Raw genomic sequence first — 21,175 nt, 5'->3', positions numbered from 1 at the left:
AATAAATGAGAGCATTTAATCTTTCTGAATATTATTTTCAAATGATCTGTTTAGAAGAACTATGCACAAAAATGTCTATTAAACAAATGCATCATCAATAAAACCATTATTTTTTATTTACTAAAGTTTGAAACAGACATCTTGTTTATAAAGTGGAAAGAAATGTAACTGTGACACTTAACGACTTTCCATAAAACATACATCTGTATCTGTTAAAGCATATTTAGAAGTGCATATGCATTGCATTAAGCCAGAAGAGAGGGAGGCTTACAAACATTAACATTTTCACTCCACAGCTGTTTCGGACACTTTAGTTAATCCATGCTGAATAGTAAGGCTGCTTTTTAGAGTTTGTTTTGCACTAAGGACATTTGATACCTACAACACTTCAGACTATACTAAGGAGAGTAAAACCAAAAGATCCGACTGAGGTCAAAACAAACCACGGGAAAACTACGCTTTAAGCACGGTTATTGTTAGCACTAACTTAAAATGGATACAGCAGAGAGGGTCTCTGGACAGGAAATACCAAACAGGATTTAGGAGTGTTGAGTAAATATAAACATACAGGAATTAAACTAGTTAGTGCAAATCTTTGCTAATCTCTAATCTTTGCCTGAAGTTAAGTCTTAGAAAAAATAAAGAATCTTATTTAAACAGCACAAACCTGTTGCTTTTAATTTATCACAACTCAGTGATCTTCATTAATCCAATTTACTTTCAAGTATTAAACTGGAGTAATAAATATCCTAAGGTAAATTGTTTATTGACTTATAATTGATGGATCATTCTCATTCGCTATTCTCAGTAATTGAGAAAGCAGGAAATAACTCGCTACAAATGTTAAACAGAGGCTGTAGAAGACAGATACTAACGTACCTAATAACAAGTTTACACAAGCAACTTCAGTGGTGTTTCCAGTGTTGTTGTTACAGACTGCAACATTTCATCTCAGTACAAGAGGCCATCTACCAGCATTGCAGAGGAATGCTCTGAGAGAAAAAGAAGGCTGTTGAGGAGCACTGTGTGTTCACCCATTATTCAAGCTTCATTATATTCAATCAATATTCATTTAGCCACTGGGGTTATTGACTCATTCTCAAATAAAAGTACAGTCTACAGCAGCTAAGCACATTATGAATCATTTGTCTTGTCACAGACAGGAGACTAGCTTTCCACGCCATTCCAGAGCTGTAACTGTTTGATGCCACCCTGCGGTTATGATGGTAAATTATGTGCTTTATGAGTCTTCAGAAAAATCAATGCTACCTGCAGTGTGTCACTGATAAATCAATCACAGTTAATGTGATAGGAAATAAGCTGTCTTTTATTTGTTTGTTTGACAGTCTCTGTCTTGGGTACGAAGTGGCACAATCACTCTGATGCTGTAGAAACAGTGTACAGAATAGATAATAAACCAAATAACTGTGTAATATAAACATGACTGCACATGCTGTATCGTCAGCACTCTCCCATCTCACACAGTACAGTTACCTTCCTCATAACACTGCAGGCTCCTACTGCTCCAAGGAACTGACAGCTGCAAAAAAAAATAAATAATAACAAACAGATGATTGACTGAGAAATGGCATTTCATCAGATATGATGAACATATATTATTGACAGACAAATGAGGGCAACAAACAGATAAGAATGCCTTCTTTCTAGATTAATAATTCATCAAAGATCCTATATAAATTGCATGAAATCATTTTTCCAATAACTTTCTCTCGGTTGACCTCATGCTGCACTCAGTGTGGGTCTGTTAGGCAGCGGCTCCTATTAATAGCAGCCACCAATGAGATTATTGACCGCAGTGTGTATCCAGATAGGTCGAGAAGAAACCAAAAACTTGTCTTGACAGATGCCCATTTGTGTGACATCCTGAAAAAAAAAATACACTGAAACCTTTCTGTTCACTCAGAAAAGGTTTGACAAATTTGACCTTTCCAATAGTGAAAAGCCTACACAACACTACCCTACTAGTTCTACTCTCATTTCTAGCTGGCTGAATTAATCTCATTAGCAAAAAAAAAAGACTAACAAACAACAAACAACAAGTAAATGTGGAGGGATGTGATGCAGGCCTACCTGTATGCTTGCTGCTTAAATGCTGTCTCATCCACGCTGCGTTCTCCTCACACACACACGTTTCTTGCACTGTTTTCTCGCTGGCTTTTAACTCTTCCAGTGCTGAATCCTTGTGAAACTCTTGTTCAGTTGCTATCGGCTTGAAGGAACTCGTGTTGATTTAATTTTGGTCATAATGTCATTGTTTATCCCAGGAAAGATCTTGAACACTGCCCAACTCTCTTGCGTCCTCTGCCGCTCTATTACCGCGCCGACAAACACACACACACACACACACACACACACACACACACACACACACGCCTGAAAGTAAGTAATGCTTTAAATGAGAATGAAATTATTTAATTAATTTTAAAATTAAACTACAGCAATTATTACAAAAAAAAAATAAGTTGCTATGTGATAACGCTGTTTGTGTAGGTAGTTCATGAGCGTGTGTGTGTGTGTGTGTGTAAGTGAGAGAGGGAGAAAGGGCGAGCGAGAGAGAGAGAGAGAGCGAGAGAGAGAGAGAGAGAGAGAGAGAGAGAGAGAGAGAGAGAGAGAGAGAGAGAGAGAGAGAAAGGCAGTCCGCCAATTATCGCGATGGACGCAGGAAACTCAGCATGAGCTTTTCCTTCTTCCCTTCCAATTCCTGTCGCTGAAGATCCTGTAGCCTCCGCCACAGGGAACAGCGGAATAAGTCTTTTCATTCTTCACCCTGAGCGCTTTCCGACCCCCTTTTTTATTTATTTCCATCCGACAAGTTGCTCCACATAAAGGCAATTTTATTTTTACGGTCGGATAAACGGAGACAAGAGCTAATGGGGATGATCTGAAGGAAAGCCGATTGGCAATGACCAGCCGTCTTCTCCATCAATTCCATGTTTAATTCACTGTATGTACTTGTGAATGTTCCACGTGCGCGTTAACAGTCTTCACAGCGCGCGACTCCGTGCCAATGTGACCGCGTCCGGGAGGAACTCGTGGGAAGCAGCGCAGATATTTCACTGGATCGTTTGGCTGGGATTTTCAGCATGGCATACCCTTCGGGCTACTTGTACCAGGCGTCCACTCCTCTGGCTCTCTACTCGTGTCCTTCGTACGGCTCGAGTGTGCTGGCGGCGCCGCGCGCGGATGAGCTAAGCAGAGGGAACTCCAGCTCGGGCTCCGCGTTTGCGCCGTACGCAGGATCTACAGCTTTCACCAGCCAAACTCCAGCCTTCAGTTCGCTTCAGTACGGATCAGAGCCCGCATCCGCTCCACAATTCTCCTCATTCGTGGTGAGTCCTGTAATAGCCAGAGAGAACTCCTGAGATATGATCGTGATGTTAAGAATTCCTGAAACTTTTACACACCGGTTTTTATGCACACAAATGAAAATGATTTTTTTAGAAAACTATATACCATGAGCTTAACTCAAACTTGTGCGTCCATTAACCGTAATAATAATAAAGTAAAATAGAAACACTTCCCCAAACACGACATAATCTTATTTAAGTGGACAAAACTCTTCTAATAGATTGAGTTTAAATAAAAACAGCATTTTCGTTGTTTTATTATCTAAAGACTATTAATAAATAAAATGTCAGCACAAAGCAAAGTCTATAAAAGAGCTAAAAAAAAAAAAAAAAAAAAAAAAAAAACCACAATTAAAGACACCGATTTAGGATCATTGATTTAATGATATAGACTGTAGGCTACATTTTAATTTTCTACATTTATGTAGGGTTTTTTATTATTATTTTTAGTTATATAGTAATCATTTTAGCCAAGCTTTGGGACTTTATTTGTAAAAAATACAAAAACAATATATATATATATATATATATATATATATATATATATATATATATATATATATATATATATATATATATATATATATTCTTTTATTTTTTTTCCTTTTATAACTACAAATGAAATAATGAATAAACTACAGATTTAAAAAGGAAAAGTCAGTCCTTTCTGATGGTTGATGGGATCTTTAAGTGTGTGTGTGTGTGTGTGTGTGTGTGTGTGTGTGTGTGTGTGTGTGTGTGTGTGTGTGTGTGTGTGTGTGTGTGTGTGTGTGTGAGAGAGAGAGAGAGAGAGAGAGAGAGAGAGAGAGAGAGAGAGAGAGAGAGAGAGAGAGAGAGAGAGATTAAAATAATATCTATAATTCCATTTTTCCAGGGTTCCCCGTATGAACCGTCCCCGGGTTTGGCCGCCTCTCTGGGTTACGCGCACCCGTACGGTGCGCCGCTGGGCGCGTTCCCGCTTGGGGACCCCGCGTATCGGAAGAACGCCACGCGGGACGCCACCGCAACGCTGAAGGCCTGGCTGAGCGAGCACAGGAAAAACCCGTACCCCACCAAGGGGGAAAAGATCATGCTGGCCATCATTACCAAAATGACCCTAACCCAAGTGTCCACCTGGTTCGCCAACGCGCGAAGGAGACTAAAGAAGGAGAACAAGATGACTTGGACCCCACGGAACAGAAGCGAGGACGAAGATGAAGAAGATAATATCGATTTGGAAAAAAATGATGACGAGGAGCCGGTTAAGGCAGCTGAAATGGCAGAGTCGACCAAAGAATTAGGTAAATCACGATGTGTCAAAATGCTTAAATTTGAGTACAGCATTATTATTATTATTATTATTATTATTATTATTATTATTATTATTATTATTATTAGACACTTATTTGATTTTCTTTCAGGCCTCCCGGTTAGTCCAGGATTAATCACAAGTGAGAAGCACACAGAACACACTGATGATGAAGCGGACTGTCTTACTGACACTTCCGCTCGGAGAGACGCAGAGCTGCGGGCAGGGTGCGAGTCTCTATTACCCACTACCTCCTCTCTCCAAAGCGGTCCGGAGAGAGTCGGGCCAGAGACGCCTGTAGATCAGGGAGACTCCCCGAGCGCGGTAAAGCCCCCTGGAGAGAGCGGCCTTGGAACATCTGTCATTCACTCTACGAACCCGGCTCCCAAACCCAAACTGTGGTCTCTGGCCGAGATCGCCACGTCGGATAAACCCGGTGGTGAGCGGCTCCAAACATGCGGAGCCGCTCAGAGTCCGGTTATCATCAGCACGGGCACGTTCTCGCCCTCCAGGTCGCCCACACGGGCTCCTCTCCTCCCCAGGCACTTCTACTACGCTTCTGCTTTTTATCCTGCGTTCACGAACTACAGCGCGTTCGGACCGGCAGCTCGCGCCTCCAGCTCGGGATTAAGCGAAGCGGCGCTGCACAGAGCGGCCAGAGGAAACACAGCTGCCGACTTGTGCAAAGAGCTGGCAGAGGCCGAGGCGCACTCCAAGCGCTAAATATGCCTCTTAATCGGTTTTACTTCGTTTTATTTATCCTCTCTGGGATGAAAAACTGGATTTTCATTAGATAAGGGTAATAATGAGAAAATCAGCCGGTTGCCGTAGAGCCCATACGTGACTGCAAATCTTGTATAAATGAAGCTTTTTGTATTCGGAAAGGGAAATTTATGAAATTTTATGTTTGAACTACTATAGAGTAAAAACTATTGCTTCTTTGCTAATCCATCCACGTGAAAGCAGAGCGGCGGAAAAGGCCAAAGTTAATTCACACCTACATTTCTAGAATTCACTCAGCGTTTGTAAAAAAAAAAAAAAATTAAATATTAGAATAACATTAATTCCCCATCGAATTTAAGCAAACGTACACTTTTCCGTTCTGACAGATATTATAGTGTTGTTTAAGGTAGGCTATTTTTTATCATACAGGCAATCGAGTGGAATGTCCGTTTAATTATGGTTTTAATTCACAATTGTAATATTTGATTTTATTACAGAGATTTTGTGTGGCCAATAAATTATATATGGTTTGATTTACAGTGCTTTCCCTGAGTGTTAACAAATCATAGTGTGGACAGTAATTTTGTTGATTTACCAGGGAAAGGTTAAGATATCCAAGATACTTTCACTTCGGGTTTCTATTTCCATTTGCCTTCAGCAAGATGTGATTAACACCTAGACTAAGTTACAGTTGAGAAACTTGAGCACTGGTAGCTTTTTTTTTTTTGGTGTTGGTTATTGAAACTTATACGAGATGTTTAGCATGAAATTCTGTCACACAATATCAAAGTACATAATCTTTATATAGTGGAAAATCTTTAGGAAATCGACATATTTCCACACTGTTAGAATTAGTTGATCACCACATTCTTCAAAGACTGTATTCTTTTCAATTTGCTTTCAGACAAAACACTGAATATTTAAAAAAAAAAACTGCCCTCCTGTTCATAATGTAATAGGTGAAGCAAGAGTTTTAATACACAAAGTGTAAATTTATAATCGAGAGATTATGGCACATGGTTTAGTGGACGAGATATTAAATTCATGCTCCACAAACCATCTTCTTATAAAAATATGTTTTGCTATATTCCATCAGTATAGCAACAGTAAGGAGCTAAAAATGCCAAAGGCAGTTTTAAAAGGGATTAAATGTGTAAGTTGAAAATGTAGTAAACTCTACAGAAGAAAGATGCGATTACCTCAGATTCCCTATTACCACTGGCATTGCAGGGTCCAACAGCAACAAACATCAGAGAATCGTCTCAGGCCTCTTGGCTTACAGAGGTAATGCCACTTTTCTGCTCACAAAGCCCTGAAAAGGAGCAGCAGCATCACAGAAAAAGACATAATCCCTAGGGTAAAATCAAAGTTGGAGTCTGGTATATAAACATGGTGAAGAGATATTTTTCAGTTCTACAGGTACAAAAAAGCGTAATGGAAAAAAGCTGACCATATACGTTCCTTCTAATATTACATGCCAAATTATATCTTCCCACTTCTTTTACTCTTCCATGTTTACCCCGATACTCTAAAAAGGTTTTTCTGACAAGGATATTTATTTTCACTCAAGGCTATATTCAGAGACACATTAGTGCATTCAGTGCATTTTTAGAAACCTTACTGCAGATGTCAGGAATGCAAGCAGCGCTGGTAAGCACTAACCAAAACAAATCCCAATGATGAGCCATCTGAAAAATCTATGTGTGCTTATTCCGTTTTCTTCCACTCTGTTACCACACAAAACCTTCTAAAATTCCTTTGACGTACATATCAAATAACCACTTTAACCTGTAATAATTGAAGCCCGTATATTTTGTCAACATATTATATGAATCCTAGACTGATATTTAAATCTTCAAAATGTCCAGTGATGTGGTTAAGCCCATATTGCAGGGTCAGATTAAACTTTCTTTTCGGCTTCTCCCGTTAGGGGTCGCCACAGCGGATCCTCCGCACGTTTGATTTGGCACATGTTTTACGCTGGATGCCCTTCCAACCCTCCCCAATTTATCCGGGCTTGGGACCGGCACTAAGAGTGGCTGGGGATGGTTCCCTGACCGGGAATCGAACCCGGGTCGCAGCAGTGGGAGCGCTGCATCTTAACCACTAGACCACCAGGGGACCTATTGCAGGGTCAGATTAAAGATCTTATAAGACATTTTCCAAAAAAACAAAACAGGTTCATTTAAAACAAAAACTTTTTAAGATCTTTAAAATTGCAGGGTCAGATTAAAGATCTTAAAAAGTTTTTGTTTTAAATGAACCTGTTTTGTTTTTTTGGAAAATGTCATAAAGATAAAGTCATAGGAAAGCATTGATGGCAGAACTGTAAGAACAGATAGAGGACAAAGTCTTCATCATGGCAGTGAGTGAATAACAGTCAGTATGGATATAATTTATCGCTCTCCTTCATGGTCTTTCCTGTAGCACAGGAAAGTGAAACCAATTATGAGGCATTAAAACAACATTTTACAACAGAGGAAAAATATGACATTAATGGAAATGGTTATTCCATACCTTGAAAAGTCAGACGAGCGGAAAGGAAGAGTCAGTGTGAGAAAAGAACACTGTCCATCCCTCTTTCCTCTCACCACCTCCTCCTTCTAATCAATAGAGCCAGGTCAGAGCACAACATGCACGCTTTGGCTCGTAACTAAAGAGTGTGTAAGGCTTTTAAAAGCATTGATTCTTGACCGATCGATAACGACTAAGGAGACTTTTCCTGCATAGTGAGAAGGCACTAACGGCCAGCTGATGGGCAGGATGGCTGAATTGCAAAGGTGTTGTTTATATTAACTTGTGGATTCATTGGTTCGAGGTCAGACTGAAGGGAAGATTATCATTGCGATTACTCAAAACTCTCACCTTGATTCTATTTGTGATGAAAGTTATAAGGGAGAAATTCTAGCATTGCATTATTTTATATTTACCTTCTCTGACACTAAACTGTAGCTGATATATTCTTTAACAGATATTTCAACTGCACTTATAAGCCCTCCTGTGTATTCTGTTTAATCAGTCTCACTGCTTCAAATGTGCAAGTCCTCCAGGCATTAGCAAATAGATTTCATTTAAGGCCCAAAATGTCCAGAGACACTGATGGCTCAATTTACTCAATAATAGATGGGAGGCGGTCTTTAAAATAATATTGACTTAAATGCCGCAGCACAGCACAGCAGCGCAGACAGGCGTTATGAGATGGAGGTGTTTTAAGCAGGCAGCTGTGCGAGCGCCTCAGGGTTTCTCTCTAATTGAAAGGATCATTAGAAGCAGGAGTTGCCTCTGTGTCCCTCAGCAGTTCCTCTTCAAGCACACAAATATGCCACGCACCGCAAAGCCACTGCAGCTAAACACAGGACTGCTGTTGTCACATGCTCCATGTGATAAGAATATCTGGTGAAGGGATGATGGTAGTGCAAAGGATGATTGGCTAATTAAAAGCTACCATCTTGGATTGTCTTTTTGCTCAAGGTCTTGTTTAGACTGAAAGAACAGATAGACCAGGAAACCAACATATAAGCTAACTTGTAAACAAGGAAGAGTTTCCTCATGATAAACTGTCACATACAGTAAATAAGTTTCATACTGATTACCCTATCAAATATTTCTGGAGAATAACTGAAGCATAATCACTGTGATAAATCTTGGCTGTCATTGTTTTGTTTTCTTAAAGTGTCCACTTTATAGACATTAACTGTAATTTCAAAGTTATTATGTTGCTCTAAATCTGCTTGTAAGAATATATTAGAAATTATTTCAGACATTGTATATTTCTGGAAATAATAAGGGAACAGCTTTTTTTGCACTCATGTCATCTCCTTCCCGAGGCACTTGGTTAAGGTCAAGAGAAGGGAATATATTTGGGAAATTGAACCAGTTTGAATAGCAGTGCTTGAAGGCTTAATAGCTCCGTATAACACAGCGTGCCTAATCTTTATTGTACTGTGCCCTCTGAAAACAATTGACAAAGAGTGCCTCTGTATTCACTAGGGCAGCCTTGAGTTATCATATTTAAAATACATTTATTCTAAGTCAATTTCCAAGATTGTTTAGCAGCACTGGAAACAATAATATCACAGAGCACTGCATATTCCTGCCAACACCCTGGGGTGGCACTATATTTCTTTTTGATGTGATTAAAAGACAATGATAAATATGTTTTGTTTTGTACTTGAATAATGCGTAGGATACCAAGACTGGCAAATATCGCTTTTGTGAATGAGCTCCTTCATTTCAAATAGAAAGGCACAAATATAGATAATTGCATTTTTCTACTTTGAGCATTTTTTGGTGATTTATTTTATATCTCATATGGTAAGGCCCAATTTATTTCTGCACATAGGCATCCTGTATAGGTGTTCGCTTATTTGTATTAAGACGACCACCCAGACATTACAGTAATTATTGAACTGAATTTGTAGAATAAATTACTGTCCCACCATTTTTTCCAACTCATGCAGTATATACATAAATCATAGGTTGTTCGTTCCTTTCCTCGCAAATCCCCCAATACCTCGAGTGTTTGTGTGTACTGTGCAGAGGTGACAAGGAGAGTCTGCTCAGCAAACAAACCAGACAAGAAACCACACTGAGCTAATAATCAAAAGCTATTGTAAGCAGTCAGGCTGACGTCGCCACACCAGTGACAGCTTTGCCACTTGCTTTGAATCTACATAAAAGAAGAAGAAGTGCTGAAAGAAGGCATGTCACACCTATACTAGTAAACTTGGTTGGAAAGGAGGTATGTGGCATCCATAAAAGGTAGTTTTACCTGAGAAGCTCGTCTGGGACCTACTTAAAAAATACACACAAAAAAAACCCACAAAAAAAAAAAACCTTTAACTGAGCAATTCAGAGAGTGAAGGGTAAATCACAAGAAGAGTGTCTGTTGCACACTTTATTCAGCACTTACTGAAGACTTTAACAGATTCTGAAATCCAATATGGTATAAGAGCCCACTGAGGCAGTTTTAGAAAAACATAACCTGGCCAGCCTGTCATGTTACTTTGTCAGCATGACTTACAGGTTTAAAAATTAATCAATTTTTTTTTCACCATCACAGCAGATATAAAATAACCCCACATGAAAATGTTCCTCCTGCTATCATGAGTCAGTTTGTGGTACGAGACTCGTGTCTGTGTGTGTAGCTCCTGCTGAGGAAAGCCTGAGCTCCAACAGCTGTCGGGATCAGTGCTCAGGCACCCAAGCCTCTCACCTCACTCCCTCTCTGGCTCCTTATCAGCCCTTTAATCCGCCTAAATTGCACTACCTACACCCCTGCGGCCTGTTGCTCCTCCTCCGGTAACACACTTGTGCGTGTGTACACACACACACACACACACACACACGCAACAATAAACCTCTTAAATCTGCTGTCACTTTGGTTGTTAAACACAAACACACAAACAAATACACAATTATATAGACACACCACCCCAGGCCCCCTGCTCTTCCACCCCATGTCTCCATCCAGTATTTCCTAGTGGCATATGTGTTCCTTCCGCCACTACTCCAACAGTGCCAATCCAACATATGCATATGCATGCTTGCACACACACACACACACACACACTCACACACACACACACACACACACACACACACACACACACACACTTCCATGTAGTCCACAGGGTACTTAGGTAATAAATTATGTCCTGGGTATTATCCCTATCATCTTGTTCATACCAAATCATCACATCACTGTGAGCTTTTACATGTAAATATGTAAAATAGATCAATCATTAGGCATGTATCCAATGGCAACACACACGCACACATACAACAACCTTGCAATTAAATATTCACTCAATTACTAAAGGTTCCTAGTAAGAGTTCCTTTAATGATAAATTGTAAACATCTAGATGGTAGAAAACAGATGATGGTATTTAAACAATGAACCTACATGACCACACTGTTTTCATACACATTAAACAACTCATTCAGTCTTCCTATTTTTAGTGAATACTTGATCCTGGTCAGGGTCAAGGTAGATCCAGAGCCTATCCTGGGCACACTGGCAATGAGGTGGGAATTCATCAAGAATGGGACACAAGGCCTTTGCAGGACATACACAGGTTCACCAATCAGCATGATTTTGGACGAAATGGACAGAGGACAAAGGATGGACAGAGGCAGTAACCTGAACAGGGTCAAAATTGAGACCCTAGAGCTGTGAGGGTGGTTAATAATAAAATATAAATATTGATATGTCATCATGGTTCAAGTGTTAGTAAAGATTTTTGACTGTAGCTTGTGTAGCTGGACACAGTCTTTAACTCTCACTCTTTTATTCCTCCCAGCTGTCAAGTTTCAAACATTCAAATAGACAGGCAGAGTGTGTGGGTGTTACCCTGTAACAGCTCCCTTGGCTCCTCATATTTACATCTAAAAAGTGAATCTTTAATGAGGAATATCAAAGAAGTGTGGATCAAAAAGATTTTAATAATGTACTAAATCTGTGCTGAGATAGAAGTCCTCATGTCATTGAGCTCATGAATTCCGAATGAAGAGGGGCTGACATCTATCAGCACATATTCACCACAACAGTGTAAAACTCCTGATTTCCTTTGATAAAAGAAGGAAGTACTTTAGGAAATCAAGCTTTTTAGGTGTAGTAATACAGTCAGTGACACTTATCTGTGATGTGTTTGAAGAACTTTTGAAAATTATAGATGGGTCACATTTTACGTTTTTTTACCCTTCAACAAGTGCTTTTAGTTTCTATTGAGCATTACAGTGATATCTCCGTACTAAATAGTGAGCTGCATCCACTAGCTGGTCTCTTTTTAGCGACAGGGATTAAACTGTCCATTTCTGAAGATGGCACAGTGGGGCTCAAAGCCATGGGCAGCATCAGGGTACATGGCTATAATGTGGCCAGTTGTGTCTACTTCCTACTGCTGGCAATGGTATCACCATAAATCTCTCATTTATCTCCAGTTTATTTTACCACTTTTACCACCAAATTTTGGCTATGACACACAAAGATTGAACAGTAAAGAGTTACCCAGAAAGGCTGATCTAAAATTCAGGTATATAAAGGGAACATTCTATGCATCTGGTTAAACACAGAAAAAAAACTAAGGAGCTGCTAAATCAAAATTAGGTGTGTCTGAAATACACTCATCCTTTCACTGTGTAATACTTTACTATTCAGCACTGTTCTGGAGCAGCAGTAAGTGAGACATCAGACTGATCATGAATACTTTGGGAACCAGCATTGTATCCTAATATTCATTCATTTTCTCCCGCTTATCCGTAATTCGGGTCGCAGGGGGCAGCAGTCTAAGCAGGCCCCCGCCTTCGACTGCTGCCCAATCCTCACAGCATCGTCCCTTACGGTCCCTCCTGCAGGTAGTGAGCCCACGGGAAGGTGGCCCCACGTCACTCCGACGTCACAGACCTTGATATTTCCCTCGTAAGGGACCCCCGGAGCATAGAGGGTTAAGGGCCTTGCTCAAGGGCCTTGCTTACCGGGGCTTGAACCCCAGACCTTCCGATCGGCAACCCAGCGCCTTAACCGCTGGAGCCACCACTCCCCCTCTTAGCGTATATTAAAGTTGCTGCAGTTAAAAAGCTCGTAGTTGGATCTCGGGAGTGGGCTGGCGGTCCGCCGCGAGGCGAGCCACCGCCTGTCCCAGACCCTGCCTCCCCGGTGCCCCCCGGATGCCCTTGGCTGGGTGTCCGGTCCCTTTCAACCCAAAACCCATCGCTTTGATGACTCTAGATAACCTCAGGCCGATCGCGCGCCCTCCGCGGCGGCGACGTCTCATTCGAATGTCTGCCCTATCAACTTTCGATGGTACTATAGGCGCCTACCATGGTGACCATGGGTAACGGGGAATCAGGGTTCGATTCCGGAGAGGGAGCCTGAGAAACGGCTACCACATCCAAGGAAGGCAGCAGGCGCGCAAATTACCCATTCCCGACACGGGGAGGTAGTGACGAAAAATAACGATACAGGTCTCTTTCGAGGCCCTGTAATCGGAATGAGCGTATCCTAAACCCATGGGTGAGGACCCATTGGAGGGCAAGTCTGGTGCCAGCAGCCGCGGTAATTCCAGCTCCAATCCTAATATTAAAAAATATTATTTATATTTATGCCCTTTGGCAGATATTCTCTTACCCATGAGACTTCAAATTATTCTCATTCTCATTTATACAATGAGCAGTTAAGGGTTAAGGGCTTTTCTTAAGGGCCCAGGAACAGCAGTTCTGGTGTTTGACTTTCCAATAAGAAGTCCAGTATTTCAGCTAAAATACTTTACCATGCCTCTTGTTAAAATTCTTTCTGATATTGCAATGCAAATCATCCTAGAGCAGTTCAATAGGATTTAGGTCTGGTGAAAGGGCAGGCCATTCCATCGTAGATAAGACTCCAGCTGACTTCTTGCTCACTAAATAATGCTTCAGGTTGTAGTGTTGTTGTATGGTGAAGTGGGTTCCAATTAGCTGCAGTCCAGACTGAGTTACATGGCGTTGAAGTATGGAATGGTAGCCATGTTGATTTTGTGTCCTTCAACCTGCATTTAATGTTTAGGTATATGAGTTACCATGTTCTTTAAATATAAACAAAATATTGTGAAGTGGACTGTAACATAACTATATGTATTTAATCCAAAACCTACTGTTATTGCTTAAGGTGAATGTTAGATAATTTAACAGTAATAATTTTAATCAATCTTGTTGCATATGAAAAAAGGAACATTCATGTTTCCCAAATAGAATTACATAAGTTGGGCACTATGGCATCCATCTTGACAAAAACATTTTGAGAAATAAGTCACCATTATGCATTGTACTTAGTGTGAAAGTAGTGCCTATCAGCTGTACACCACAGGATTTCTGGATAACTATTGATAATAATATAATGAACTATTCAGTGAATACAATCTGTCCACTGAGAATTCAGATAGCAAAAGGGCACCCAAATAATGCAATAATCCAATAATGTAAGCAGGGAATAAATTCAAAAAGAGGAAACCATCTTTTCATGTTACAGTGTTGATTATTATGAAGACTCATGCTGTTCTCTCTTATTAGTTTGAGGATCATCTCCACCTGTTTCTCCAGCCCATCTGCACAGTTAATGTAAAAGTGAATACTGATTTTACAGTCTACTGTGTAGAATAAAAATATGAACTGCAATAAAAACCAACCAAATAGGTCATCTCAGAAAAGACGACAACCAACATCGTCCCTCAATTAGTACTGGCTGTCCAAAGGTTCAGAGGCAAATAGACCAGAGCAGGCATGCCCAGACTGGGCACAGGTGTTACTTAGCATGGGGTCTGTCATGCACATCAAAAGGACACCCAGACACTCCACATAACTTACAGATCCTTATGCTGCCACCAGAATGCGAGAACAAAAGAATTGGCATGAAAGAGCAAATCAATAAACATATGGCAATTAATAAAACATTTTCTACCTGAATCAACTACAAAGGCTTTTCTTTTGTTCTTTGACTTTTCCAGAAGCCAAGATCTGTAGAATAAGAGACAGGACCAGAAGGATCACGGAGTGTTGGTTAAAAATGCCACTTTCCTGTTCAATCAAAATTCTTATCAAAAGAAGTATCTGTCACGACAATCTAGCAGGCTTTTGGCTTTGGATATGATCAAGTACAATTAACAGCTGGGACAAAAACTGGCAATTGGAAGGATGAAGAGAATGATAAGAGGCATGAGCCAAAAAAAGGATGCTGACAAACATTTGACTTCAGCTTACAACAAATGATTCAAAGTAACTATTCGGAGGTAGCTTTCAAGAGCACACACATATACACACAAACACACACCCATCCCTGTGACTTATCCAGCATGAGTCTCTGCTGCAGGGAAAAGCTTAGGATAAAGCTAATCATGCATATAATTGAGTTTAGACTCTTGTGTCTAAGGGGGCCTGACCCATGGTTTTCAGGATGACTGGGCCATCACCTGTGTGATTAATACATGTAAATGAACAAAGGCCATAATTATTGAGGATGTTCAATCTCTATATCCAGATCAGTCTAGACTCTTGATGGACTCTCTGCTAAATGTTAGATCCAACACCATACTGGAGAGAAGGCCTGAAGGAGTTTCTGTGTAAAACTACTAAGACATGCACTTAACGGAAAGGATCACCTGAACAGGAAGCAGAGAATAGCACAAAACTATAGGTGTGCAGACAACAGCTGGAGGATGTCAAGGCCAAAAAAGCACTCAATGGGAGGGAATACAATGCAATGTGTTTGGGTTTTGGACAAGGGCACACTGTCACAGCTTTCATATTTGAGCAGAGGCTTCACAAGCATTTTAATTATGAATCACAAGCTTGGGCTGTACAGGAGCTTGACAGCAGCGCAGCAGACTGAGTACCTCCTGCATAATTTACCACTTAAAGAATGCTTTGCCAGTGACTATGCTGAACTAAAGTGCGCAGCATCAGAAGGGTTATAGGATTACTACATTGTTCTAGAGGCAGTGTGACATTATTATATTTCTTTTGTATTCCTCAATGGGATAATGATATCTTACATGTACAACAGGTGTAGCCAAACAGTTATAAAAGAGGACCTTTTAAGTGGACACACACACATAAACACACACACACACACACACACACACACACAACATATACGTTTTGTAAAAATGTGCTCTTAGGATAATGCTAGCAGTTTGAATCTCAGCTGTCAAATATATAATATATGCACTTGTTTATTTATTTATTCGCCGTGACAATGACTTTTCTAACATAAAGGAAAAGTGTTGCCTCACAAAAAAGTTTTGAATACAAGCAAAAGAAGACATATGGAGACCTTGCTTTAATAAAAACCATTACTTGGGTTCACCTTTCAACATGTTTTATATATACAGAAATGCTCTGTATACTATTACTACAATTCTTATATATATACACTGTATATATAATATATATATATAAAAATAAGAAATAAGAAATTTCCCCACTGTGGGATGAATAAAGGTATATCTTATCTTAATTTTAGTAATAGTATACAGAGCATAAACCACGGACCCACACCAAACTGTTTTTTTTTGTTTTTTTTTTAAGGGGGGGGGGGGGGATACTAAACTGTATCAGTCCTTGTCATTTGTACCTTTATTAGAAATCTTTAGCAAAAAATGTGAATACAGTTTACCTTTAAAGATTAACACTAAAAAGTAATTATAGTACAATTATGCACCTTATTTTAATATTATCATGTGAAAAGCTTCATAGCTTGGGCAGCTAAAGTGGTGGGTTGTGATGGCCTTGTAATGCAATGATAAAGACAGCAATCTCATTAATTAATATAATTCGATAAAAACGTTCTGCCCACAATGGTGGTTTATTGTGGTTATTTTATTGGCTCAAAACTCAACCAAGATAAAGATGATCACTACCTCCTCCTAGGGTAAGGAGAAAGAGCTCTTTGTACATGATAATATAAATTTAATTTGAGCAATAGCCCACCCAACAGCTTTGCAGCCCAATAAGTTGGAACTCACTGATATAGACTGACACTAGTGAAACAGGAGCTGAGATGGCTCTCTATTGAAATATTTTGCATACATAAATAAAACACGTATCTAATCAACACAAGCTTTGGTTTGAACATATGGCAAACACAAAATATCCAGTGGAAAAAAGGGCCCACGTGACTGATTGTCACACCATGAACAAACCAAAACCGAATCCTCGATTATACTGAACAAGCTCTGAAATCTTTCATCGTCTCATAATTGCCAGCAGCATAGCCGCATCCGTTATGAGATGTAAATCCTGCCACCCTCTTGTCATGGAGGGAGCTAAAGGAGCAGTGCAATCTGTTTGTTGTCCTGTTCCCGTCTGGCGAGCTTTGACATTTCCCCCTTCTGCTTTTGTCCCCTGTGCTCTCTGAGGGCCCAGCTCCCCTGGCCCTGCTCAAAGCCTGCATTAAGTATGCATCTCTCCCAGTACTCCCAGCTAATCTCATCAGAGTGCAGGATGCTGTAAATGTATGTAAATCTACATCTGTTGTGTCCTCAGCAGGCAGAAGCGGCTAGAGCACCCACTGAGTACAATTTCCCAGCTCACTCCCAGTGAGCAAGCCTAGCACACAACCCCACTCGGTGTGTAAACATACAGCCATTCAGCCACACACACATGCACACACACCTCTGGTGTCTCTGGTGCCCCTTTCCCCAATTAATTAGTCAACATCTTCCGTAGCCCACTGGAGTCCTCTGACACAAATCAGACATTGCAGAGCAGTTGGTTAGCTGCATCTCTTCCATGCACAAGTAAGCCAGGATCTTCAAGCATGTACGGTTTTCCACATAACACACGTTGCTGACACTACTAAAAATTAATTGCAGCTTTAACTGACATTTCAGAATGAGGCTCAATGAGTGCTCCAGTGCTTGTTCTCCATTTGGAAGTGTAGCATGCATACTCACCAAACTAAATAAATGCACAACCCAGATTAAACCATTTAATGTCTCAGAGATGTCAATCTCCTAATCAACTTCATTCTACTCTTAAACATTAAATAATGATTTTCTGGTCTGAGTTGTAGCCGATTGGGAGTAGGTCCAGTATCTACATTAGACTTCATTGCTAACATGAGTACAGAATTATTACAGCTTGTAATTGGATGAGGTTTGAATATGGTTTTGAAAAAAAATTTCTGATTGGACAGCGAGTTCACTTGTCAGTATATGAGACAGAGGAAGATGATAAGAAGAGAGGGATTTTATTAACATTTGACCCATAGAGAATGTAATTGCTGGAATTGCTGTGTTTGGCGGAAGAAGATAATTAAGATAACAGATGAAATCGCAGACAGTTCACCACTCAGGAAAAGTTTCTTAGACGTATAATATTTCATTCAAATTCCTGCATTAGTCCTCAAATCATAGCTTTAGTACATTTGATCAAATCTGTCTTATATCGACCCTGATTCAGCCGGAAATGGTTTGAATCAAATAAAGCGAATCTCACTGGTGGTATTATATACCATGAATATATATTTATGTTGAGATATACCATTTTCAATAATTGCAATATGCAGAACTACTCTAGAAAGACGTCTTTGACTTTGGCAAACTTGCATGTCATGTTTGCAATTAAAAAACACATACACACCCATCCAAAGCACTTTGTGAAATCCAAATGCAAGCAAAATAAGACCAACTTTAAATAACTGCATTAGAATTCTTCAATAAAATAAAAACAAATGCTTCTGTGTTTAAATTTATTAAAATCAACTAAATCATGTATTGATGTATGTATGGATCCACTACAGCGTCACTGTAAAATTCTTGATTTGGTTTCCTTGGCCACTATTTACAAAAAAGTCCTGGTCAAAAATAGTAGTATAACTTTTTTTTTTTTTAACTGATGTGAAATGCAGATTCTTCTTCAATGCAGACTCACTGTACTTTTTGACCAGGCAATAATTTTTTAAGGCAACTATTATATTTACATAAGAAACAAATTAACTTCAAATGCATATTGTAAATAATCTAAAAATAAATAACTAGAATATAGAAATAAGATTCTAGTCTTTGTCAATGAATGCCTGCTATATAATTCAAAGAAAACTTTAGTGTATGATGGATGTTAAAAACAAAACAAAAGCCCTAATGATGTAGTTAGTTGAATACAAAGCTCCTGAGGCCTAATTAATCCTTGGTGTGGTGTTGGCACACTTCATGGTCATTATAGGACAAAGAATATGTTCTGATACTGACAATTCAATAACAAGCCAGATTTCCACCAAGCACTAAAACATGATAATGCCTTTGGTGCATCATATTTAACAAAAAATAACAACTATTATATAATTAGATAATCATTACAGCTCAACAAAACAAACACCTAAATATTTATGCCTAATCCTAAAGGAATCCAATCTGCATAAAATATGTCTACAGTAAAATGTGTTTAGTATTTCATGTACTCGTGTTGTATTTTCACATGATGCACAGCAACGTTTTTTTTCTTCCTACGAAGAAAAAAATCAAAAGCAATTGAAGACTGAGGTGGAAAGTAAATGTTGCATTGTACCAAACATTATAATAAAATGAAGGTTTCTCTCATTAATGAAATCATAAAATGTGATTAGATTAGATAGATAGATAGATAGATAGATAGATAGATAGATAGATAGATAGATAGATAGATAGATAGATAGATAGATAGATAGATAGATAGATAGATAGATAGATAGATAGATAGATAGATAGATAGATAGCAACACCACTCACTGTAAAACTCATTCAGTGTTAAATTGCTTCAAAATCCAGTGTAGAAATGGAAGTAATGGAAACCGGAAGCTGTGAATCCGAAAACCCAACATGCAGTGCCGCTTCATGACACAGGGGTACTGAGTTAGAAGGCTCAACTTGTTAGCTTTCAATGAAATTGACGAGGTCTGTTTATACTGAGGAGATGAACTTTAACTCCACAGAGAAAATTTCCTAGAAAAGAAATTCTGAAGATGGTAATTTGACAGGCTAATATTGAATTTGTTACGGGTGGACTTTCCGTGGACTGAGGTATCAGATCACGCCAGCAATGACCGGCCACAGAAGAAAGAAAGAAAGAAAGAAAGAGAGAGAGAGAGAGAGAGAGAGAGAGAGAGAGAGAGAGAGAGAGAGAGAGAGAACTGTAGCAGTGTGCGTGTTGAGGCGGATGCGGCTGGTTGACAGAGACTGAGGTGCGATTGATTTCCGGCGCTGTAAACGCACTCAGGGGAGACATTTAAAAAATAAAAAAAAAATCACTCTCACATCGTCAAACACCTTTAACCATCCTGACATATGCAGCTCACCCTACATAAACAAGAATTTTCCGACAAGCACTGTGTCTATTTTTAAAATGGGATAATATCACGATCATGGAGGGAAAACATAAAAATGAGGAAAAACAGATCCTTCAAGTCAAGTTTATTTCTATAGCGCTTTCACAATGGACATTGTCTCAAAGCAGAGTGAAGGTGAACGATGTGTATTTATCCCTGATGAGCAGCCTGGGGGCGACTGTGGCAAGGAAAAACTCCCTTAGATGACAAGATGAAGAAACCTCGAGAGGAACCAGACTCAAAAGGGGAACCCATCCTCATTTGTGTGAATCAGAAATGCAGACCCCCACCCCCACGCACACACACGAATACACACGCACACACACACACACACACACACACACACACACACATAATTAACAAAAATTTAGTTAACCCATATAATAAAAAAGTGGTATGAGTCCTCTAGGTTGTGTAACAGGTCGACCTTTCGTGTGTCTTTATCCTGCTGTTTTTATCCAGCGTATTGCAACTTACTGTAGCTTTTTCTCTTTCAGTTGTAGAAAGCTCTACAAAATGACTATTGATTAAACAATTAAACTCCTCTCTTGATCTTCAAGGGAAATGGGCACAACCATTATCTGTAACATATGCAGATGAGAGTAAAACACTTAACCTTGTATAAATCTATCTTATGTCCTTGGCTAGTCCTTATTTGCACTAAAGTGGATAGCATACATTTAAGATTAATTAAGTGACCACCTCTTATTCTGACAATCTCTGCTAAACACTGTGAATAAAAATAAATATACATGAATATACACACACACACACACACACACACAAACCATTGGAAAACATTTGTATTTACACCATCTCCCAAAGTCATTTTTGCCTTGGGTACATTTCAGAAGCTTTGAACTTGTCTGTGTGGTTGTGTAACTAATAGGAAATCAATGGAAGTGGCAGAAATAATACTTGCATACAAAAACGGGGACTAAATGATATAGATTTCCGATGCA

At 39.5% G+C, this 21,175-nt stretch overlaps 1 protein-coding gene and 2 long non-coding RNA genes across 4 annotated transcripts; 1 reads left to right on the top strand and 2 right to left on the bottom strand.

The window, feature by feature from the left end:
• Positions 1-94: 94 nt before the first annotated feature.
• On the bottom strand, positions 95-2,494 carry LOC310728427. Of its 2 annotated transcripts, none has more exons than XR_014534258.1 (3): positions 2,092-2,494; positions 1,495-1,540; positions 95-992 (listed from the first exon to the last, which is right to left on the bottom strand). It is a non-coding gene; the product is annotated as an uncharacterized lncRNA (long non-coding RNA). The 2 variants fall into 2 exon arrangements; XR_014534259.1 differs by having other exon boundaries at positions 1,270-1,540; positions 2,092-2,212.
• A 133-nt stretch (positions 2,495-2,627) lies between these two features.
• Positions 2,628-5,918, top strand: irx5b (iroquois homeobox 5b). The gene is made up of 3 exons (XM_083545814.1): positions 2,628-3,350; positions 4,243-4,648; positions 4,769-5,918. Exons 1-3 carry the CDS (start codon positions 3,105-3,107, stop codon positions 5,377-5,379), a joined length of 1,263 nt encoding a protein of 420 aa, XP_083401940.1. The 5' UTR covers positions 2,628-3,104; the 3' UTR covers positions 5,380-5,918.
• LOC310728428 lies at positions 3,254-19,890 on the bottom strand. Its single transcript, XR_014534260.1, has 3 exons — positions 19,618-19,890; positions 6,579-6,691; positions 3,254-3,357 (listed from the first exon to the last, which is right to left on the bottom strand). It is a non-coding gene; the product is annotated as an uncharacterized lncRNA (long non-coding RNA).
• Positions 19,891-21,175: the final 1,285 nt, after the last annotated feature.

This window comes from Silurus aristotelis (assembly GCF_946808225.1).
Source record: "Silurus aristotelis genome assembly, chromosome: 7".
Lineage (NCBI taxonomy): Eukaryota > Metazoa > Chordata > Actinopteri > Siluriformes > Siluridae > Silurus > Silurus aristotelis.
Note: the sequence above shows the minus strand (reverse complement) of the source record. Positions and strands in the feature narration are given on the sequence as shown.

Excerpts from the sequence above, each read along its gene's own strand:
- irx5b (XM_083545814.1), top strand. The coding sequence starts at position 3,105 with ATGGCATACCCTTCGGGCTACTTGTACCAGGCGTCCACTCCTCTGGCT. Across the intron at positions 3,351-4,242 it reads CACAATTCTCCTCATTCGTG|GGTTCCCCGTATGAACCGTC; the intron begins GTGAGTCCTGTA and ends CCATTTTTCCAG. Across the intron at positions 4,649-4,768 it reads AGAGTCGACCAAAGAATTAG|GCCTCCCGGTTAGTCCAGGA; the intron begins GTAAATCACGAT and ends ATTTTCTTTCAG.